The sequence below is a fragment of the Rhinatrema bivittatum genome, chromosome 16 (assembly GCF_901001135.1).
Source record: "Rhinatrema bivittatum chromosome 16, aRhiBiv1.1, whole genome shotgun sequence".
Taxonomy (NCBI): Eukaryota; Metazoa; Chordata; class Amphibia; order Gymnophiona; family Rhinatrematidae; genus Rhinatrema; species Rhinatrema bivittatum.
The window spans coordinates 30980166-31003611 of NC_042630.1; the positions used below are offsets into that span (position 1 = coordinate 30980166).

Genomic DNA, 23446 nt, shown 5'->3' on the forward strand with positions numbered 1-23446 from the left:
GGATGAGGGAACCAGGACCCCTGGCTTTCGCATCCCCTGACCGATAAAGGCTAACCTTGCTCAGGGGTCACCAACCCCCTGCTCTATCCAAGGGATGGCCCATGACGGAACCTAACACTTTGGGGAGCCTTCCAGCAATTTTCTATCTTCCTTCTCTGTTTTTTTTTTTTTTTTCAAAACTCCATGCACCTCTACCATCTGCTGGAGATAGAGAAATACTGAAGTCCTGCAGGTGGCATTCTCGGTTATGCCTCAAAGTTTTGTTCTCTGCCTCCATCTGCTGGTAGGGATGCAAAACTCACTTGCCTAGACTGATCTGGGGTATGAACAGGAATGGGAATTAGAAGAGGAAAAGAGCAGCTTGAATAGGGAAGGATGATGGAAAGGGAGAGAAGACCCAGGAGGGGGAGGGGGAGAAAACAAAGGATGGAAAGAGATGGAAAAGAAGAGAGCCCTGAATTGGCATACCTGGGAACTCTTCACATTTCCTCTGGAGACTCAGGGAATTTTCAGCAATTGCTTCTCTGGGGAAGCACCTTCTGGCCTCTTTCTTTACATCTTCGGCTGCTCATCTTTCATGAAGCCTGCACGGAACAGGAGAAGAGGTGTCAGCCTGGAGCACACACTGCAGTCAGCATGTGAGGAGAAGCACAGTCTACAGATGTGATTGCAGGATTTGGACTCATTCATCTGAGGGTAGAGTGAAAGTGCACAAGTTAAGGAGCTGTAACTTATGGGGGTGGTGGGAGGAAAGAGAGTGCTGGGGTCAGGGAGAAAAATGGTAGGGGAGGGTTCATTCTTGGCGCAGGAGTGGTGCTGGTGGGTGGACGAGAGGGAAGCAGAAGAAAGTGTGGATTAGTGTGTGTGTGTGTATATGTGTGTGGAAGAGAGAGCTATATTTTATTCTTCTCCCCCAACCCTGCAAATCAACAGCAATCTCAGGGTGTCCATAAGTGCCATGCTGGGTCAGACCAAGGTCCATTACGCCCAGTATCCTCTCTCTGTCGGTGGCCAATCCAGGTCAGAAGTACCGGTTAGATCTCTAATAGTTGATCTTTTTCTTGTATCTTGTATCTCACTCCCAGGGATAAACGCTGGCTTTCTCAAATCTATCTAGCTAAAAACTGTTTACCGGCCCTTTGCCCTTACTATGTCACAGGGGCTTCCATCGCCATTGGTCGACCCCAGTGACATAGTGAGGGCAAAGGGCCGTCGGCGCCATTTTGACTATTGGTAGCCGACAGCCCAAGTCCAGGAGATCGCTCCCGGACCCCCGCTGGACATCCAGGGTCTTTTGGCAGGTCTTGGGGGGGTCAGGAGGGTGGGGGGTTGTAGTAAATTAATTTGGTAGGTCTTGGAGGAGTTAGGAGGGTGGGGGGGTTGTAGTTAGTATGGCTCTCACGGAATTACATTTTAAAACATGTGGCGTTCATGGCTCTTTCAGCCAAAAAGGTTCCCGACCCCTGCTGTAAGGGGTTTAGCGCGTTGAAAACGCGTGCCCAACTCCCCACCCCCCAAAAAAAAAACAAACTAATAGTGCTAATCACATGCAAATGCATGTTGATGAGGCTATCAGTTATGCACCCGGGATACCAAAAAAAAAAGATGTGCGGCTTGGCGTAAATTTCTGAACAGCAGAGGCATACCTAAAGTATTTGGCACCGGGGTAGATAACTCCTTTGGCACCCCCTCCCCCCCAGTGATCTCTGGTTCCCCTCTCCCTCACCCAGGCTCCCTCTCTCTTGCACATTTTCACACACCCCTGCACACAGGCTCCCTTCATTTTTCTCTCTCTCACATACACATCCCTTCACACAGCTCCCTCTCTCACACACATATATGCACACTCACTCCCATAAACACAAACACAGACATGCTCTCACACACACAGACACAAACACTCTCTATCCTGCTTCCCATCAGAAGCACAGCAGCACCTTCCTCCTTCAGCCCCCGTGACAGACGGGGACTCTTCATTTTTCTTGAGGTGGCAAGTGGGCTGGGGCGGCTCTACTTCCTGTATCTGCGGTGGAGGGGGGGGGGGGCAGCACTATTACTTTTTGTCCTGCTTCGGGCCACGACTGCATGACCTTTCCTTCGTCCCGCCTGCATGGACCCACCACTTCCTCTTCCGGACCGCAGGGGGTGGGAAGAAGAAAAGGCTATGCAGTTGCTGGCTCCAGACCTGTGGCACTCTAGGCGGCCACCCAGTGCTTCCACTGCCAACAGCCCGGAGGCCTCCCTCTTCTTCTACCATGAGCAAGATGGGCTCTGCTCGCAGTCGCTGGCTTCCTGGCTGCCACCCCCCTCCTGGCTGTCACCTGGGGCGGACCGCACTTCCACTTAGTATGCCATTGCTGAGCAGCCCGAAAGTATACATAAAAGCAGAAAATACTGCTTTTCTGTACGCCCTTCGATTTAATATCCTAGGGATATTAAGTCAGAGGAACCAATGGAGAAATTACTTACCTGATAATTTCGTTTTCCTTAGTTTAGACAGATGGACTCAGGACCAATGGGTATAGTGTACTCCTGATAGCAGTTGGGAGACGGAGTCAGATTTCAATCTGATGTCAGCCCTAGTACATATACCCCTGCAGGAAGTGCAGCTCCTCAGTATTTTCCGTCTCCTAAGCAGTTAGAGACACTACAAACACTTGCACAATGTTAGAAAATCCAAACCAAAGAAGAAAGAAAATCTTACCTCTACAAGACAAGCCCCACTTTCCTGCGGTGATACCTAAGGGTCCCTCCCCCAGTCGAGAATTCCTAGGTTGATTTCCGAGATCCCTCAGAGGTAAGCCTTGGTCTGGTAGCCGGTTCCTGATGTGGGCTTAGCCCCAGAGTGGCTGAGAGGCAGCGGGTGCAATACCGAGCGCGGTGATGAAGGTATTTTCCCTCTCCCCTGCAGCCGGAGACTGCCCGGCACAAGACCGTGAAGCGCCTAGACAAGTTAAGGTAGAATACTTTGAAATCTGACTCCGGCTCCCAACTGCTATCAGGAGTACACCATACCCATTGGTCCTGAGTCCATCTGCTACATGCTAGGAAAAAAGTGTTTAAAAACAATTTTTTTTTAAAATGCACCAGTTGGTCAGGTTAGGAAAACAGACGCTCAATTTTACCAGTGTCTGTTTCCCTAACCCATGGCTGTTAGTGGATTTGGAAAACGGATGCTCGTAAAATTGAGTGTTGGTTTCCTGAATCTGCTGACAGCCACCTCTCCTGGGTTTCTGCTAAGGAGGCACAATGCGCTATTGTCCCTAGCACCTCCTTTGTAGCACGACCCCTCATTTAAATATAGTATTGCACGCCCAGAAGAGGTGGCTGGGCACGCATTGATCTGTATGGCCTTTCCTTCATGAACTTGTCAAATCTCTTTTGAACCCCACAGGCAGGCTGATGTAAGAAGCAGTGCATTAAAACTGTGCCCTGCAGTTTCCTAATGTACAGGCTAATTACTTTTTTTCAACTCCTGATACAGAAAGCTAATGATATGCTAATGTATCAGAAGTTAAAAAGTGCACAGATTCAGCAAATCAGAATTAAAATGTGTTGAAATTAGGATGAACACACTTTTTAACTCGGGGGTAGGAGGCAGCAAAATCCAGTATACCACACGCCGAGGAGCAGCAGAGGGAGAGGATGCACAGCAAGGACTTAGCCACAGGATAAAAGAGCAGCGGCGGAAGAGTCCTGACTTTCTCTCCCCACTCTCAAATGTAAAGCAACACTGCTGAGCCAAGACATATCTTGTTACTTTCTTCAACATATTTTAAGTATATGGTGACTTTTTGGGTACAAACAGCCTATTTCCCCTTAATGATGGAAAACTTACTCCACCTTTTCCAGATCATTTACTACAGGTCCCACTAGAGACGTATGGGGCACTCCATCAACTACTTTTCTCAATTTGTTAATCTGACCATTTTCACCTTTGCTTTCTTTTTACCGTTAATAATCCACAATAGGATCCTGCCTCCTATCCCATGACCTCCCAAATTCCCGAGGAGTCTCTCATGGAGGAATTTATCAAACGCCTTCGAGAAATCATATAACGTCTTACAGGCAGTGCAACGTTCCACCGTGCAAGTCAATATTCTCTGCAATGCTAATTTCATATTGCGCAAGTCAGTTCTATGCGTAAAGCAATACGAAACACACGCACAACAGTCAAATAAGCAAAAGGCGCCAAAAACAAAAAGCCAAGGCGGGTGCCGGAAGTAAAGGAAGAAGGGGTGACGGAGGGGGCATGCTCCACCTTGATGATCGACACTTTGGGGCACCAATAGCATTTAACTGCGCGCGCTCTCTTCACCAATTACCAGCCGCGCCGAGAGGCTAAGGCGGGGCGTCAGAGTCCGGGCCCCGGATGGAGTGTGCGGCCGGCCCAATGCCTGGCCAGATGGCTCAGGGCTTGGCCAATGGGCAGCCGTAGGGGGCGGGCCCTGGCGGGCAGGTGGGTGGGGGCAGAGGAAGAGGAGGGCGGCTGGGGCAGGCCGTGCCGCGTAATGGAGGCTCAGTTGTGCGGCGGCCATTGAAGAGGAAGCAGCCAAGGCGCGAAGGGTGGGGGAGGGGCGAAGCCAGAGGCTTTTATTCGTTATTATTAGTAATAATTGGGTTACGTAAGTTTGTGGTTATTGTTATTATTATTATTTTTTAATAAATTCTCCTTGGAGCCCGGGGAGGGGTGGGGGGAGATGGAGATGAAGAAACGCATCAACCTGGAGCTGAGGAACAAAGCGCCTGGAGAGGTAAGGCGCCGCGCGCGTTGCTCTATATTTCACTTCTACTTTGCCTTTTTTTTTTTTTTTAAATTGATTTCGGTTTCCGCCCTCCTGTCTCCTCCGGGGATGAGGAGGGAGGAGGTTAAAAATTAAAGAAATAAATCGGCGCCGGTCAGAGGCCTCCTTCTAGGGGGGAAAAACGGTCAAGATTTAGCCCGAAGTCCTCCATTATCATTTATTTTTTATTACTTTTAACTTTTCTGATTTAAAGTGTTAAGGATGAGCCCGGGGATAGCCAGTGTGACTTTGCAGTCTGGCGGAAGGGGAAAGTTTCTTAAATATCTCGTTTTAATTTATTTTTTGTTGGTTTTATGTGTGGAGGGGGTTAACATAGTTCGAGGTGGCTAGGGATGTACTTGTTTTACCTAAAGTTTTCATTTTTCTTTTTTGGGGTGGGAGTTGATTTATACCCACAAGTTCATATATTTATCAGATTTAAATTTTTTTTCCTAACTCGGCCGCGAGTTTGTGTCTCGTGCTGGGTTGCGAGGAGGCCCCGCGCGTCTCTTTTTGCGCGGGATTCGGTGGCGGCAAACGCGATTCTTCATATTAACTGCAGGGAGGGGGATACTTTGGGGGGTGGGTATTAATGTTACGTTTGGCTTCACGGTTGTTGCCTTTTTAAATGGCTGCAGGTGGGGGTCCGCTTGTTCTCTCCCCCCACCCTTCCTGGGAAGTTTAGTGCTGAGCACATGGTGGAGGGTAGAGTAATGGCAGCCCCTTGTCAGTGAGCTTGGCTGATTGCCAGAGGGGCCTCTCGGGTGATGGGAGGCTGGAGTAGAGAGGGAGGAGACCGGCCTGCTAAATACCCGCCCCTGGCAACCTTTGGGGTTAGATATGTGAGAGAGGCGGGATCATTCGTGATCGTTACATGAACATCCTTACATAGAAGATCTTGCAGACGTCCAGACAGGTGCAAGGATTCTTGCCCCTGTCATAGTTTCAATCTTAACTAGTACCAATCACCTGCTCTCGGTCCATCAGTGTTCGTCTCAACACTCATGAGAGATTCTACACCAAGAGCCACGCTGGGAAGGGACGCGTACAAATATTTTATCTCCGCGATATCTAGCCTCCATAAACGAATGCACCCTTTGCCATCCCAATTTCAGTCTTCCTTCTGTCTTATTACCGTTCCTTCCTCCCCTTATGAATGCATTTTGGCTACAGTTAAGTACTACAGCTCCTTGCAATAGTTTTTTTCATATGAGAGAATTTCCATATGACACAAGTATTTTTTTCCCAAGGCTGATTAATTTGTCTTTCTTCTTGCCTTTAGGCAGAACTTATCCCAACCTTCCATAACACTTTTGATGGGGAGGCCCCAAACAAATGTTTCAAGCCTTCATTCTCCCTTTGGCCTTTGTTCACTCTGCCCTGTAGAGATTTCAGAATGTGAAGCCTAGCTTGAACACAACTGACTTCTGGATAGCTGTTCAAGCATTCGTTATGGTGCCATTAGAATATTGTAGTGCATTATATTTAGGTCTTCCTCAATCCTTGCTCATACCCCTTCAATTGGTCCAAAATGTTGCTGTCTATTTCTAAGTACACCTTTCCATGATCCTATCATTACAACGCTGCAGAAATTTCACAGGCTTCTGTCTTTTTGAGAGTCAAGTTAAGTACTGGTAATGGTTTACAAACCTATAAATGGGCTAGCTCTGTACTGTTTAAATTTTCCCTGAGGCTTTCTTGTCTTTATTGACAACTTTGATCAACTTACCAGAACCTACTAATGTTCCTTCTCTAAAACATATTGGGTTGTCAGAATCTCAGAAGCTTATGAGCAGTATTGCCTCTCCCAATTTTTGAAATTCACTCCTGAATGAGCTTAAAGCTGCGTACTCGATATAGCACTTAGGAAGAAACTAAACTGGAACCTGTTTATTCAGTCATTCTGTTTATGGCCCACTAAATACTCCTCTGTTATGCAGAGATATTTGGTTCTAATTTCCACTGAGGCCTCAAACAGCTGCAGAAGTTGTCAGTTTTTATCCGTTACTTTACAATGCACTGTCATCTGGTGGCAATGCTTGGGCTAACAATTCCACCTAGTCCTCAAACAGTTGTAGGAGGTGAGTTTGAATTGCACTAGTGTGTGTGGTTAGGGTTGTTTTTTTTGTTTGGTTTTTTTTTTTAATAAGTGATAGTTCCTCTCTCCCAACCACCTATCAAGCAGGTATCTGTAGGAAGCAGCAGTGAAACTGCTGGCACCTTGAACTGAATCTGAAGGTGCACATAAAACCTAGGGGTTTTTTCCTTAACCTAGCAGCATGGTTGTGCTCTGCCACTGAGCCACCCGAACTGGCTGTAAGGAAGGCTTAAGAATGATTATAAATATCATATGAGTGTATCTGTATGCCACATGTTTTCTTCACCATTTGTTAGTATGTGGAGGAGGAATGGGGCAAACTTCCAGCGATGCATGAATGCTGTATATACAATACAAGTATAGTGGTTTTGAAACACACAGCCTTGCAAATGTCTTGTTACTGCAGAAATGCATATTCAGTAAAGTATGTAGGAGCCAAAAGCAGCTTGTGCTTCAGATGCCATGCACTGGTGTGGACTGCATTTCTGAAGCTAAGTACTGCTATTATTTTGGTGTGAGTTTTGCATTAAACGAAAGCATCGTCATTTCCCATGGCAATATTTTTTGAAATGACAAAAAGACAAATATGACAAAAGACTAAAAATAATTATTAAATAAAGTAATGTGACTCCTCCTATGTTGGGTCTGACTGATTAGCAGATCCAGTTGGTAGTAGTCCTACATATATTAATTTTCAACACAACATTATAGATCGGCGTCTATGAATTATATTATTGACCTGGAAACCTTATTTGTGTTTGTATTGCTACTCCTGGTTTCTAGTAGATTGGGCTGTTTGTGTTGTGTGTGTGTGTAATGTATAAACATACAGGGGAGCTAATGCTATCTCTGATTGTCAGCTGCCTTAGAAATAATTTACATAGTATAACAGTATGTGCTATATTGCCTGACAAAAAATACAAGTTTCAAACTTAAACTTCAAAATACACACAAGTGACTACTTCCTGAAGTTGATGAAATTATTACTTTTTTTTTGGAGGGGTGGGGGAATGGAGAGGGAGGTTTATATATTTATTGCTGGGCAGGTTGTGTTTGTTAAATCCCCTTCAGAAATTTCATTCACTCTGCTGTCAGCTGTGAGTTAGGATTGACTGTTGGACTTGATTAGTAAGTGACTGGCAGCTTACAGTTGACGTTTCTGCAATGAGTGAAGCTGGAAGTTATTTGCTTGTTCCTAAGGCTTAATTTGATTAACCTGACTAAATGGGCCTCTTGTTTTATTTAAAAAAAAAGTGTTTTCCATAGGTATGGAATGGGAAACTCCATTATGACCAAGGCCCTCATGTTTCTTTCACTGGTGACCCTTGCAAAGCAGCTGAACAAAGCTTCTTGAAAACTGCTTGTGATTAGTGACTTAGAAGGCAATATTCTGTTAACCAGAGCAGTGATTATTCATGATCTTAACAGCTGTTTGTAAACAAACCCAAAAACAACAATGTACTGGTCTCTAATTAATGTAGCACATTAATGCCTAACATACTTATGTAAGACCCTCTAATCACGAGCAGACAGTAATATGAACAACTCGTTTATCATAGGGGTCTGTTACTTTAATAGTAATACTCCGTGTATTTAGTTTTCTTAATTTTTTAGTTTTTTTTATAAAAGTTACCACGATAATTATAGGGCAAACCTCCCAACTAAAGTCATAAAAATGAATCAGGTACTTATCCACACTGAAAAGGTCCCAGATAACCCGACATGGCCATGTTTCGGACAGCAGTCCTGCTTCAGGGGAATGTTGGAAACCGATTCAGAAAACCATCTTCTTTGTGGCTCAGCAATCCATCTTCTTGCGGCGCATTTGTACGTGCCAATCCTTTTCTCAAAGGCGAGCTGAATTTCAACCCGCTGCGCTTGGTTGAAAAGCAGCAGGTTGAAATTCAGCTCGCCTTTTGAGAAAAGGATTGGTACGTACAAATGCGCCGCAAGAAGATGGATTGCTGAGCCACAAAGAAGATGGTTTTCTGAATCGGTTTCCAACATTCCCCTGAAGCAGGACTGCTGTCCGAAACATGGCCATGTCGGGTTATCTGGGACCTTTTCAGTGTGGATAAGTACCTGATTCATTTTTATGACTTTAGTTGGGAGGTTTGCCCTATAATTATCGTGGTAACTTTTATAAAAAAAACTAAAAAATTAAGAAAACTAAATACACGGAGTATTACTATTAAAGTAACAGACCCCTATGATAAACGAGTTGTTCATATTACTGTCTGCTCGTGATTAGAGGGTCTTACATAAGTATGTTAGGCGTTAGTGTGCTACATTAATTAGAGACCAGTACATTGTTGTTTTTGGGTTTGTTTACATTGGTGTGTACTGGAATACACCGGTTGGTGTTTGTGGGTTTATTTGTGTGCTTAACAGCTGTTTACCATGATTGCTATTAGTAACAGATTTAAATCATCTTATTAAAGCAACCAAGGCTATTGTGAAAATCACCATGCCGGTTAACATGGACCTCTCATGTGATTGGCCTTGTCCTAGGTTTCCTTGTTACACATTTTTTTTTTTTTAATTGTGCACCTTTTATTATGGCTTCTCTTCCTGCTGATTTTGCCACTGGGCTGCTACTCCACTGCTTAATTGCCAGCTGAATTATCTAGTGCTGCTGCTTGATCTACAAACTTTTCCACAAGTGCCAATATGAGCAGTGATTTAGCAATCCGTTGTGTATAGAGTTTCTACCCAGTTCATTTCCCTGGAAGACAAGGACCAGAAATCATTTTAGATGAGCTGCTAGCTTTGTTGCCCCATCTAGAGGAGAGAACCTGTTCTTGCTTCAGATGACAGTTTTACAGTGACACTTCGTTAACCCTATTGACATTCATTCAGAGCTAAAATGGTTTTATGGTGTTCACACTATGGAGAGGGTAGTAAGGGTTGGTTACTGTTGAGTACAGAAGCTGGTATCATAGGAAGATACTGGTGATGCATGACAAACACATTATTTGCTCCCAAAAAAAAGGAGTGGGGGGATGTCTGAAGTGACCTTGTAATGAATAAAACTGTCAGACTAGGGGCTTCTAATACCCATGGATGGCATCAGTCAGAGAAACTGGCTCCTGAAAACTCATTCGGAGTAATTTTATTTGCTGTGTGGTAGCTGAACCAGAATTTTAGCCAGTAAACTGAGCAGTTGTCCTGTAATGCCATAAAACAAGTGTCAAGCAAGCAGTATCTTATCTTAATGGTGACTTAATGCCAGCCATAATCGCTTGCTAAAATGCATTGAAATGGGAGACTTTGAAGAGGGTGATGGTGGGAAACTGGCAGCATCTTTGTTTGAAAGGGGATGTGACTTAAGACTGAAAGTGATTCTCTTTTAAACAAAATAGTTGATCTTATCATAATGCTGTAAAAGGCACTGTGATGGTAATCTCGCATGGGTGATAGAATTATGTACTACGGCATAAGAATGCATCATTATGGAATGCTTACATATTTCTAAAGCACTGTTAGATGTTACATATTGGTGCCCTCAGACATTTGTTTGGAAAAAAAAAAAGCAGGAGCATTAGTTTTCCAAGACCATCTTCTAGCAGGCAAAACAAGAGAATTTAAGCCACCTGTTTTCTGGAAGTATTTACTACTTTACAGGATCTTGGTCAAATTTCAAGACTGCTGTTATGAGACGTGGGTGCTGCAGAACAAATCAGTGTTTTAAATATCCATTGGTGGAAATCAGTGTTTCAGATGCAGAACTGGAATTCAGACTCATGGATTCTTGATTTTTCAGCCATGAATATAATGCACATCCTTTATGTAACTGGGTCCAGCATGACTTCTGCTGCAGGTTCAGCATTTTGTGTTCTTCTATTTGCAGGTGGCAGAGCTGGTACTAGATAATTGTCACTCCAACAATGGGGAGATCGAAGGCCTAAATGAAAACTTCAAAGAATTAGAATTTCTTAGTATGGCTAATGTAGAGCTGACCTCGCTGGCCAAGCTACCCACGTTGAGTAAGCTCAGAAAAGTAAGTGATTTTGGGGTGTTTACTTTGGCTATCTTACTCTGAATTTTGCATGAGTTGCAGATCAAGTGTTTGACTTTGTGACTTAGCCAGCACCATTAGGGTGCCTATTTGGTTAATTCTTCTGTGCTATGGAATATCACATCTCCCACTCTGCAGTTGATTGGGCTGAAGTATTACTGGGGCCTGTTTTACTGCAAAATGAAGCATAACTGTAACCTGCATTTCCTTGTCCTGGTACACTGGTCCAGATGTGTGGGTTATCACTGCCCGCTAACAGATGGAGATAGAGGTTTCACTTTTTTGTCATGTCACCAGAATATAGGATGGTACAGTCAAAGGCTGGTATTATCTCTCTCCAAAAAATGTCAGCACATTCTGGACTGGTGCAGTATGATCCAAGGCTCGGCCTAGGACATCTGGTAGAGCACTTGTGCATTTCTGCTCCTAGGGCAACAGCCTAGCTATTTCCATGGTTGAGCAGGATTGGGCTTCTAGGTCAACTGTTTGCCTAATTGAGTGGGTGCTGGGCCAGGTACTCATTCAAACAAGTTGAGTTGGGAGAGGATATAAAATGGCAGGGGGCAAATCTCCAGGTAGTTATGAATGAAGGGTCATGGCAGCAGATCTAGTGCTGTTTTTGACTGAGCTGAAGTCCAAAGGGAAGCAGGAGGAAACTGGGCCAAATAAAATCCTATTTTCTTTCCCAGAATATATATGGAAGTTTGCTTCATAATGCAAAGTTTTTATAGTGAATTGTGACTGTTGGAAGGTTTTTTTTCTTTTACTTCTGTTTAACTTTATGGTGCAGAAGATGCAAGTTAAGGCTGCAAATATTGACCTGCCCAGTTCTCACTGAGCTCTACTAATGTTAATACTATAAAGAGATGTCAGCTGCTGTCTTCAGATATATCAAAAGTAAATATTGAAAATATTTTAAAATATTTCTGTTCTGCCTGCTCATATTCAGGGCAGATTACAAAAATACACTCAATATTTCACAATATCAAACATATGTCAAATTGTTAACATAAAATATGAAATCAAAATCTCTAAAACAAAGGGTCAACTAAGACAGATTAGTAACTAAAGGCAATCTTAAAAAGGTGAGTTTTCAGATATTTTAAAAATATTTTGCCGTCATTACAGCTTTTTAATTCCAAAATATTGGACCTGCTGCTGAGAGCTCTTTCTCGTGTTTCATCGAGGCGTATCAATTTTGGCGAGGGAATATCAAGGAGGTACTTGGTTGCTGAGTGAAGTGAACTTGCCGGGGAGTAGAATTTCATAATTGTTTGCCCAAGGTGAATGTAAATTAAACATTAAGGAATTAACAATTAATCCCAGTTTATATTGAATGCGGAACAATATGGCTATCCAATGCAATTGTTTTAGAATAGGAGTGATATGTTCACAACTTGAACTATTTGTTAGTCTGGCAGCTGTATTTTGAATAATTTGTAATGGGCGTATAATGTATTTGGGAATACCAATTAGTATGGAGTTGCAATAGTCTATACTTGAAAATAATAGTGATTGCAGTATGGTTCAGAAGTCATTTGGTTCAAGATAAGGTTTTATGTGTTGGAGAAGTTTGTGAGATGTTTGTGTTAGACTAAATGTTGTAGATGGTAGTAACACATTAGAAAAATTTAGGATATGGTTCGTTTTCAATCATTTTCTTTCTATACCAGGCCTGAAGTTTTCCTGTTTAAATCAGCAATCTACATTTCTGTTCATACCTGGATCAGTCCAGACTCCTGGGTTTTGCTTCCCTTCCAGCAGATGGAGACAGAGTTTTACTGACACTGGCATATAACCTGGTGTGCCACCTGCAGTACCTCAATTCTGCAGGTGGCACACCAGGTACAAATCCCTGCAGTCCAAAACAAGAAAAGGGTCACAGTATTTTGAGTAATTCCTCCCAGGAGGTGATGAGGCTCTGGTGGGGCTATCCCTCCCATTTTTTGAGGTAGGGGACCCTTGCCTGACTCAGTCGTTTTGTTGCCAGGGATGCATAGCTGGTGGGGCCACCAATAGCTTTAGGGTGTCTGACCATTTTTTTGTGCTGTGGAGTGGCCATAAGAGAGGGCAGAAAGCTTCAAAGTTCACAGTAGCAACATATAGTTGCTGAAAGCAATAAGCTTGGCTTATATCTGTAAGGGGTGTCCTGACCCAGTGGGATTGAGGGCTCACTCAGTTCAGACACAGGCAGCTTCTTGGGCTGAGTGACAGCAGGTGTCGCCATAAGAAATTTGTCGGGCAGCTACTGGAAGTTGTTGCACTTTTTTGCTGTTCATTATTTGGATGTCCAGGCCCCAGAGGTGTGTGGGATTTTCGCTGTCCCACCCTAATTAGGGAAGCTTGGTTAAATCCCAGGAGTCTGGACTGATCCGGGTATGAACAGGAAAGGAAAATTGGTTCTCACCTGCTAATTTTCGTTCTTGGAATACCACGGATCAGTCGAGAGTCCCACCCTGTGTGATGAGAAGTCTGCTCATATTGTTGTATTCCTATTGTATATAGGCTGCAGAGCTGCTCAGGATTTCAGATTTGTTCTTCTGGTTTGGAGTTGCAAAGATTTTTTCCAGGGTGGGGTTCCACCTTTTATCCTGCTCAGTATAGGTCGATACTGAGGGACTGCAGGTGGCACATCAGATTATATGCCATTGTCAGTGAAACTTTCTCTGTCTCCATCTGCTGGAAGGGAGGCAAAACCCAGGAGTCTGGACTGTTCAGTGGTATTCCAGGAACGAAAACTAGCATAAGAGAACCAATTTTCCTTTATGCCCCTAATTGCTGTAGCATTCCATCTTTTTATCCTCTTCTACAGGAATGGACTTGCAAGCTTGTGTTGTACTTTTTAGAGCAGCTGAGAGCCCAGATAGTATTGTTACATAAAATGTGTGCTTTTTATGTTTGACTTTTTTTCTTTTTCCTTTTGCTTGCAGTTGGAGCTGAGTGATAATAGTATCTCTGGAGGACTAGAGATCCTAGCAGAAAAGTGTCCGAACCTCACGTACCTCAACTTAAGTGGCAACAAAATCAAAGATCTCAGTACAGTGGAAGCCCTTGTGAGTATATAATCTCGATGCAACTTTGGCTCTGCATCATGTGTACTGGAGACTGTAAAGATTTGGACACCTTATCCTTAATAGAGGGATTGGAGTCTGGCCACTAGGTGGTGCCATTGAGCAGCGGGAAAGGCTCCTGTCCAGAGGCTGTGCATTCCCTGGCTGGCCCAGAGCACAGAAACTGGATTTGGGAATCAAATAGATTTTCTGCATGGCAGTACATACTTGCTACTGAGCCATCGAACCTGCCATGAGAGAGAAATTTAAGCAAACTAGGCTTTTTTTTTTAATTGTCATCTTTACCCTGTGTGTAATACAGAGGTAATCACCTTGAGAAAATAGCAACTAGATTACCAAGCCCAGCAGTCATGTTTGTAAATAAGACTGATTTGAAACTAGGCAAATGTCGTACCATTGCAGCTCTGTCCCATTTTTCTTAGTGAAAAGAATTGCAGAATTGGGATCTGTATACCAAACTAAAATATGTTAGTACTCTGAACCTTGAATGTATCTTTTGTAAAGAAATACCCCTTTTGCAATAAGAACATTGCTCCTGACATAGAAGCCTGGCCACCTTGAGATGAAACTTAGCATGTGCTAAACCACATTTAAACAGAAAATAACATGCTGTTGCTTTTTCAGCAAAACCTTAAAAACCTGAAGAGTCTTGACTTGTTTAACTGTGAGATCACAAACCTGGAAGATTATCGAGAGAGCATATTTGAGCTGCTTTCGCAAATCACTTTCCTTGATGGCTTTGATCAGGAGGACAATGAGGCACCGGACTCTGAGGAAGACGAAGATGATGGTAATCTTAAAAGTTTTGGCATGCAGAAAGTTTTCATATTGTGGGTCATTGTAAATGCTCAGTTCTTATTGAGTGTCGGGGTTTGGCATTGACTAATGACCTACCAGGCTTGCATCTTATCCTCTGGAACAAAGATCTATCCAGGAAAAGCCTTTTTTGATAGAGCTAAACACTGCTTAATCTGTATGTATTGTACATATCATAATCCAGTGGTTCCTAAACCTGATATGGATGATTCTCAGCCAATCAGGTTTTCAGGATATCAAAAATGAATATGCATGAGAGAAATTTGCATGCACTGCCTCCATTGCATGCAGATTTGTTATGTTCATTCTAGATATCCCGAAAACTTAACTACTTAGGGGTTGTCCGCGCCCCCCCCCCCCCCCCGGACAGATTTGGAAATTGTTGCTATAGACCCTTTATACACAAAACACTTCATGTATTCCCCAAATGAAGCTTGGGCATCAATGTACTGGGACAACCAATAGGTCCTCTTTTTATTTATTTATTTTTTTCCCTGTGGTGCAAGTTTGAACATCACAATTTTAGGTTTATAATAAGATGACTGATAGTGGCGTATCATTCAAAAAACTTAATTTTATTTACCTTCAGAATGAAAGTTTGGAACCTACGGGGCTGAGGACTTAATTTTATATGTTCTTAACTACATACAGAATTAGGTAAAAACAGGGCAGCAGTAATTCTACTTTCCTAGCACATATACTGATGGGTTCAGGACCACTGGGCTACGCACCTCTACCAGCAGATAGACTGAGCAAAGTGACATGGCCATGTATATGCTTCTGCATTGACATCAGCCAGCCAGTATTCATCTCCAGCAGATGGACGGGCATTTCTCTATTGGGGATTGCTTTGGATTTAATGATAGGAGAAACAGAAAATTAATCACCTCGCTCTCCTGCGGTGATGTCAAATGGTCTCTCCCCCAGTTGAGAATTCCCGAGGTGATTTCTGTGGTCCTTCAGATGAGTGCCTTGGTCCGGTAGCTAATGTTACTAAACATTGCCATTTGGATGTCAAGGCCCCGGAAGAGGCTACATTTGGTGACGGTGTGCTGTGTGCACTTTCAGGTTCCCACCCATTGTAGAGGGGCTTGGGTTCATAACACTTGTCTGGACTAATCTGTGGTATGAACAGGAAAGGAAAAGTGGTTCTTACTACTAATTTTGGTTCCTTGAATACCACAGATCAGTCCGGATTCCATCCTCTTATTATGAAAGACGTTTCCTGCTTCTGGATGCTGCTGGTGATTCAGAAATTGAACAAGATTGGATGTTTTTTCATTGCTTTAACTTGAGGGCTCAGTATTTTTTGGAGAAGTCCTTGAAGTTTGGGGAAGTAGTCATTTTGGCTTGGGTACAGGTCAATACTGCTGGGACTGCAGGTGGCACTCGGTTAAATAGCAGTGCCTGAAAAGTTTTTATTCTCTGCTGCCTCCTGGTAGGGATGTAAAACCCACTTGTCTGGACTGATCTGTTGTATTCCAGGAATTAAAATGATCAGGTAACCGATTTGGTTGCTCAGTGTGTTTGAATATTTCTTTGCAAAGTTGCAGAATTCTACAAAATCCCTCTTGCCTCAGCTTGGGCATGTGCTTCACTAACAGTGCCAAGGATCTGTTAAAAATGAGGGCTAATCCCACAGTGTGTGTGTTTTCAGAAGATGACGATGAGGATGAACCTGGCTCACCAGGAGAATATGAAGAGGAAGATGATGAAGGGTCAGATTTAGGAGGGGAGGAGGAAGAGGAGGAGGAAGTGGGCCTTTCATATTTGATGAAAGAAGGGATTCAGGTAAGAGCCTGTCATGTGGGAACAAAACCCATCTGTTCATGTTTTGTGTCTTGTGTTTGTAGACTTTGAGAGATGGAGATGGTAAATCCTTAGGAAATATCTATAATTCAAAAGTATAATAGCAAAATGTGGGTCCTTTCTGCTTCTCCTGAGCCCAGCTGCAAATTCTTGTTCTTGAGTTAGTTTGGATGGTATGAGCACATGGTTGCTGATGTCCTGGTATGTCTATTAAAAGAAACTATTCTTTGCATTTTTTTTCTTTAAAAAAAATTCTATTGACTTATCTGTAACTGTTAAGTGAAAACATGGAAGTGTGAATCGCCTTTTCGTGAAACAGTGTAGTGAAGCAAGGGTGGATCTTTGGAAACCTTGATTACATTTTTGCTTATTACTTTTCATTTATTACCACTAGTTAAGGCCTATTTTGAGTAATCTTGTTTATAGAAGTGTTGCTTTTACTAAGAGGTTTATGTTAAATTATTTTGTAATCAGATTAGTATTTTACTTGTATTAGCTTGAAATTTGGAGTTTGGGGGTGGAGGGAGGGGGAATGTATTTTATTGTGAAGTGGTTTATAAAGTTGAATAAATAAGATTGCCAGACATGCTTGCAGCTAGATCATATACTACAGAACTGTAGTGCTTAAAATTGCAAATGTCTAACTTTTATGATTGTGTATTTTATTTTGTAACTCATCTTGGTATCTTTGATTGAAAGAAAGTAGTTTATAGATATCCTAAAAATGTATTTATAATGTATGTTAGATATATTTACATACAATTTTGGTTTAAAAATCTGGGTAGCTTAGTTGGCTTATTCTGAAAGCCAGACTAGTTGCAGCCTTAGTAGTACCATAGGGAATACTGCCTATTTTTGCAGGGTTATGTTTAGTAAAAATAAAACCTAACATTTTGAGTTCTCTGTATGTTTTAAGGATGAAGAGGATGATGATGACTATGTTGAAGAGGGAGGTGATGAGGAGGAAGAGGAAGAAGAGGGTAGGTTTTGGTGCATACTGGGTCTGAGATGTTTGGCCACCAGGATTTCAGGGTTCATTGCTTGACCCTTGAATAAATTCACAGCTCACTGAGTTTTGACTAAACTATTGTAAAGTGTTAACTGAAATCAGGTAATGGGGACGAGAGTGAATTCTGAAATAGGTGTTTAAGGTTTGATTCTCTACATTGTTGCCACTTGTTACAAGGGACTCTACTATTGAGCTAAAGGAGTTCTTAGGAGAACTGACTGCCTGTATCCACACCTAGTACTGGGCCAGTCACAGAATGCCTGATTGAGAAGGTTGGTTGGGAGGGTGACTGGTGTTCCTCTTTTATGTAAGTTTTCAGTTTAACTGCATATACACACTTGGGCTTCCATGCAATTGCTTCATTTTAAGGCACTAGTCTGGGAGCTGGATTTTGGGGGTCTTAGCTTTTCTCTCTTTATGAACACAAATGCATCCAGTTAGTTGAACTTTTCATAGGCTGGATTCTGATTGGATTGCCTGGACTGTCATTTGATGTATTGAGAATGTTTGTATTCAGCAAGTTTCTTGTTAAAGTGCACAGTAGTAAAGTTTGCATGGAGTAAAATTTGCAGGCAAAATTCATTCTAGCTTTAAAGACATTCTCAAAATATACTGACTCTTTAAAAGTCAAATCAGCTAGCTGTGGTGCATTTATACCCCCAGCTGCTCTTAGGCATGTGGACAGCTGACTTCCCTCCCTCCCCCAAAATGTTACAGCACCATGACAGATGTAAAAACAGGTGACTCAGGGCTGCTGCCTACAGGCACTTACCTACTCTGCCTGTTGGAGAAAGTCAGTTGTTCCTGACAGTGGATTTACCATGATCCTATACAGCAGCTTGATGTTTCTTTTGGTAGGACATAAAGCCATTTAATCCAAGGGAACATTTGGGATTTGCATTTAATTGTTTTAGAGCATTCTTTTTTTTTTTTTTAAAGTACTTTGCCGGCTTGGAAGTAAAAGTTTCGGGCTACACTGATATACGTATGTAAATTAAACTTCCACCCCCTGTGCTCATAGCTGGATTTAAGCCCAGCTTTCCTATTTGTAGAGCTGGTGTAATAAAACCCATGCTAAAATTGGAGTTAGTTTTTAGCATGGGTTCTATTTAATGTACGAGTAAAAAATGCAGCCCCATGGGATACTGGAAGGAAATAATGTGCAAATAGACCAGGCATACAAAAGAAAACATGCTAAACTGAAAAAATGTGCTGCCCTTTTGGACTCATCCATTTGCCTGCCAGTCCATGCAAAAAAAAAAAAAAAGTTGCCCATCCTCTTTGAGTAGAGTTCCTCTCCTGCTTGGCATGATCGGACTGGGTGAGTAGGTCTGTCTGGCAAGTCCCCCTCTCGCCCAACATGCCAAACTCCCTCCCTCTCACCTATGAAGAAGTCGGGCCAGGGTCCAGGTTGGGTTGGTCTTCCTCCAGCCCCCTCCTTCTCCCATTAAAGAATTTAAATCAGATTGAGTGGAACAGGTGGATGCTCGTCACAGCTTTCTGAAGTCTTCCTCTTTTCTTAGCTAATGGTGCAGTTAGCATACCAACCAGAGACTTAGTTTGAGTGAAGATTTTTTGTTTGGTTTTTAAAATGCAGTAATGTATTTTGTGGTTGCAGTAATCCCATGGTTTTGTTTAGAGCACTTCTGTGCTTAGGCATGTCTACTGTATGTACCTGGATATCATTTACCATATATTTTTCTTCTCCCCCACTTCATCTTGGCTTAGAAGTGAAGGAAGGTGTTCAAGGAGAGAAAAGGAAACGGGACCCAGAAGATGAAGGTGATGAAGATGATGATTGAAGGCCCAGGACCAGAACCCTTTTTAAGCTCCAGACTTTGCAATAGAGTGATCATGTCTCTTCATGTACCATAGATGTTCTTAATGAAGATGAAATGTTAATTTTTATAGGAAAGGTGTGGTTTTACAAACTTTTGCCCTCTTTATCATTCCAAGTAAGATGTAATAGCCTGTTACTGGTCATTTATGTAGAAAAGAGCACCTACCCTTTAATTCCCAAACCTTTGAGTTTTTTGCCCCAAGATTTTATTTTGACTTTTTAATATATGCATTTTACTAATTAGTTCACTGTGTTGCTCCTTGCATTTAGCTTACTGCTTAAAAAAAAGTCCTACATCGCTCAGTTTTTCAGATTTCTACACTTATTTATAAACTAACTGTATCAAGAATTCTGTATGTTGATAGAACCAAGTCCACGGATGGCCCTTTTTTCCTTAAATTGTAAAGTTTTTTGATTTTTTTTTCTGTAACATTGAGCATAATTCTGAGACCAGATTGATAGTTTATGTAAATTATAACCCCTTTATTTTTATAGTCAGGTGGTGTTACTGCTTAGATCTGTAAGCAGACTAATCATTAGATGTTTTTGCTTATGTTTATAACTATATGCATGTACATACACACATATATATAGTTATATATCTTTCTAGATATGTATAGGTATAAAACTCAGTAAGGCATTGGACTTTGTCAGTGTCACATTAAACACTGTACCTGACCTGGAAGAATTCTATGAAAATCCCTGTGAATATCCATCAAATTTTACTTTGGCGCAGTAGCCTACACTGGAGCTAGTAGAATATGGACACATTCTTCCCCCTGTTCCCTCTTCCCCAAAAACAAATTCAGGAGTACCGAACTTGCAGTGTGGCATGTATATCCACACAGTGTCGATCTCCCATACTGAAGGTGTTACTTGCCTGAGAATTTTTTTTAAAGAATGTAATAGGCAGTTGGCAAACAATTTGGAAATGGCTTGATAAAAGCGGTTTTTTTTTTTAAATTTTAAAAATGAGTGTATTAAAATATTAGAAAAAAATACTTGGTGATGTGACATTTGCAACTATATTATATATAAATATTTTTTTGTAATTCTCATGTTGTGTATGAATGAATACTTTTTGGAAAATTATTACCATTGTCCCTTCTAACCCCACTCTAATGGATTGTTGCTTGGGGGAGGGGGGTTTCTGCATTCTGCAGTTCATTTTACAGATTACAAAGTGTACAGGGGCTGTTGGTGAACTGTCTGACTTATTTATGCAGGGCATGAAAAATTCCTTATCGTGCAACTATTTTGTACAGTGTATGGAGAGAAAATCCTCCAGTACCAAAAGATGTGTCCAAGAAAATGTGGCAGAAAGATATAGTCCCAATTATATTGTGTGCCACTGCAGATTTAAAAAAAAAATAATTTCTAGCCATGCCTTATTTTGTCTCTACATATATCTTATGAACTGCAGATGAAGGCTCTTTGGCACATCACAAGTATTAAGAGCATTAGACTAAATATTCATCTTTGTAAGAATCATAGTTGGAGGTGAGAGCCTGAAAATGCCTACCAGGGGTTTGGGCATGCTTTGGACAGATAAGGGTTGAGAGGTCAGGTAGTGAAGATGGGCAGACTAGATAAGCCATAAATGTTTTTTTTCCCTTGGTGGCCTGGCCAGTCCAAACAAGTGGGTTATATTCCCTTGCCAGCAGATGGAGACAGAAAAAAAGCTCAATGTTGACTTAATGCCCCTTGTAAGGGTCTGGTTCTGCCTTCAGCTGAAAGCAGAACAGCTGAATTCTTATATTCATCATCTATTTTCCTGTTCATACCCCAGATCAGTCCAGACCAAGTGTTATGCATACCTTCCAGCAGATAGAGGCAAAGAACTAAAAACTTTTCAGGCACTGCTATTTAACTGAGTGCCATCTGCAGTCACTCTGTATTTGTCTCCAGCAGATGGTACAGGTGCAAACCTGCAGTCTCTCAAAAAAAATTAAGATTAGAAGAGATGCTCCCTGATACCTTTATGGACCATCCCTCAGGTTGAGCCAGGTGAGTGGGGAGTTTGGTCAACCCTATTTGGCTTTAGCCTGTAGCATCAAGGGGTCAGAAAGCCAGGGATCCTGGTTTCCTCTTTCCACCTGGTGTAGTGTTTGAAGCCTTGGTATGTTCAAGAGGACCTCAATCATTAAGGGTGAATATCCACACATTGGCTTTTTTACAGCAGGGCTTGTCTAAGGATCTTGCCTGTAATTCACTTAGAGTACAGGTGGTGGCCCTGGGATGCCTTTGAGAAGTTAGAGCAAGCAATTGGCATCTCATCCGGATATCATACGATTTCTCAAAGGAGCCAAGCACTTTGCATCCTCTTAACTTGATGCTGTGAGCTCTTTGTAGTTTGCCATTTGAACCACTGCAAAGGGCATCATTGAAGGATCTCGCTTTGCAGACTGTTTTTCTGGTGGCGATTTGTTCATAATGATGTATTTCAGAGCTTCAGGCCTTGTCATGTAGGGAGGAGTTCCTGTGAATTTTGGAGGATGAAGTGTCCTTGCATATGGTACCTTTTTTTTTTTTTTTTTGCCAAAGGATGGTGTTTTTTCACCTTAACCTGGCAGTGGAGCTTTTGATCTTTTTGAATTGGTCTGGGGAGGGAAAGAATGCAAAGGAACTTTTTGGATGTGCAGCAGCCCCTGTTGTGTTATCTTAAGATTACCAACAGTTTCTGATGATCAGATCATGTTTTTTGTTTGGGGGTGCAAAAAAAGGAATGAAGACATAAGGCCACTATTGCACGTTGGTTAAAGGAGACTCTTTTTTGGCATATGTGTGCACATTCGACTAGAGCATAAGTGACTTCTTGGGCTGAGTGTCAGTTGGTGTTGCCACAAGAGATCTGTAGTGTGGCCATATAGTCTTCTCTTCACACTTTTCACCAGGTGTTACCGGTTGGAAGTGCAGTGGGTTTTGGTGAGTGTTCAAGTGGCTCTTTTGGGTTCCTGCCCAGTATAGAGGAGCTTGGGTATATCCCACTTGTTTGGACTGAGCTGGGGTATGAATAGGAAAGGAAAATTCGATTTTACCTGCTAACTTTCATTCCTGGAATACCACAAAACAGTCCAGACACTGAGAGGAGAGGATCACCTTGCTGATGGCTGAAAGGAATCAGTAAGAGCTGCTTGGGAAATCTTTCTTTTTTAAAAGTATTGGGGAATATTATTTAGTCTGTCTATGCTTTTAATAGGAAGGCAGTAAATAAACAGAAGTTAGACTGTTTGTATTACCCACCCCATCTCGTTTAATTTATAGGCAGGTGCCACTTTCACACTAAAACAAAAAAACAAAACAGCCTTTTCACTTCACGAATTCCCCACACCTTATTGAGAGTTTGATCTTTCCCCTGTAGGCCACTACCAGACATATAGTGAATTCACTAATACATTTAAAGGATGCTAATTAGACACATTCCTACTCCCATAGCAACCTAAAACTTAACTAGGAACTGAACAAATTTGAGATGAAGGCAGCAGTCCAGAAGCAAGAGGGGGCTTCCCAGTCTTTTGCATCAAGTGACGTATCATTTTTTTACCCACCTTGTATGGCACATAGCCTGAGTCCGTGGGCGCTTCCTGGTGTGGGGACTGAGGCTGGTGGTCCAGTTCTTGTCTCCCACTCCTCTGGCTGCCTGAGGGGCTTAGAACCCCACTGCTGTGCTCAGTTAAAAAAAAAAAAAAAAAAAATTACAATAAGTGTTAAAGTTTATGCTTTACCTTTTTTTTACAGCAGTAGAGCCTTCTTTTTTTCAGGCTTTTCAGGGACTCGAACCGGCAGCCAGAAAGGCAAGAGTCAGCAAGTTTCCCCCCTGCTTCACACCGGGCCTGCTGGCTGTCAATCACAAGCTTTTTTTCAACTTTTTAACTTTTTATTTCTCTCAGTGCGGCTCCGATGCCGCGGCAGGCAGCCTGCCTCTCTTGGGCCAAGCGATTTTCATGAGGGGGCCTCTGCTCAGCCTGCCTGCCGGGTGGGGAAGGCCCCTCCTCGGCAGG

The 23446-nt window shown here is 42.4% G+C and overlaps 1 protein-coding gene and 1 long non-coding RNA gene across 3 annotated transcripts in view; one reads left to right on the forward strand and one right to left on the reverse strand.

The window, feature by feature from the left end:
- The window catches only part of LOC115078616, a 37633-nt gene extending 33408 nt beyond the window's left edge, over positions 1-4225 (reverse strand). Inside the window, exons 1-2 of the long non-coding RNA XR_003853127.1 lie at positions 4067-4225; positions 469-584 (exon numbers count right to left, since the gene is read on the reverse strand). This is a non-coding gene — a long non-coding RNA (uncharacterized LOC115078616). The remainder of the gene's footprint in view (positions 1-468; positions 585-4066) is intronic.
- Positions 4226-4503: 278 nt separating this feature from the next.
- On the forward strand, positions 4504-20501 carry ANP32E (acidic nuclear phosphoprotein 32 family member E). 2 transcript variants are annotated; one of them, XM_029581132.1, is made up of 7 exons: positions 4504-4754; positions 10733-10882; positions 13831-13953; positions 14596-14761; positions 16448-16578; positions 17513-17576; positions 19334-20501. In XM_029581132.1, exons 1-7 carry the CDS (start codon positions 4701-4703, stop codon positions 19405-19407), a joined length of 762 nt encoding a protein of 253 aa, XP_029436992.1. In that variant the 5' UTR covers positions 4504-4700; the 3' UTR covers positions 19408-20501. The 2 variants fall into 2 exon arrangements, with proteins under 2 accessions (XP_029436992.1, XP_029436991.1); XM_029581131.1 differs by having other exon boundaries at positions 4508-4754; positions 16445-16578.
- The last annotated feature ends 2945 nt before the right edge of the window (positions 20502-23446 follow it).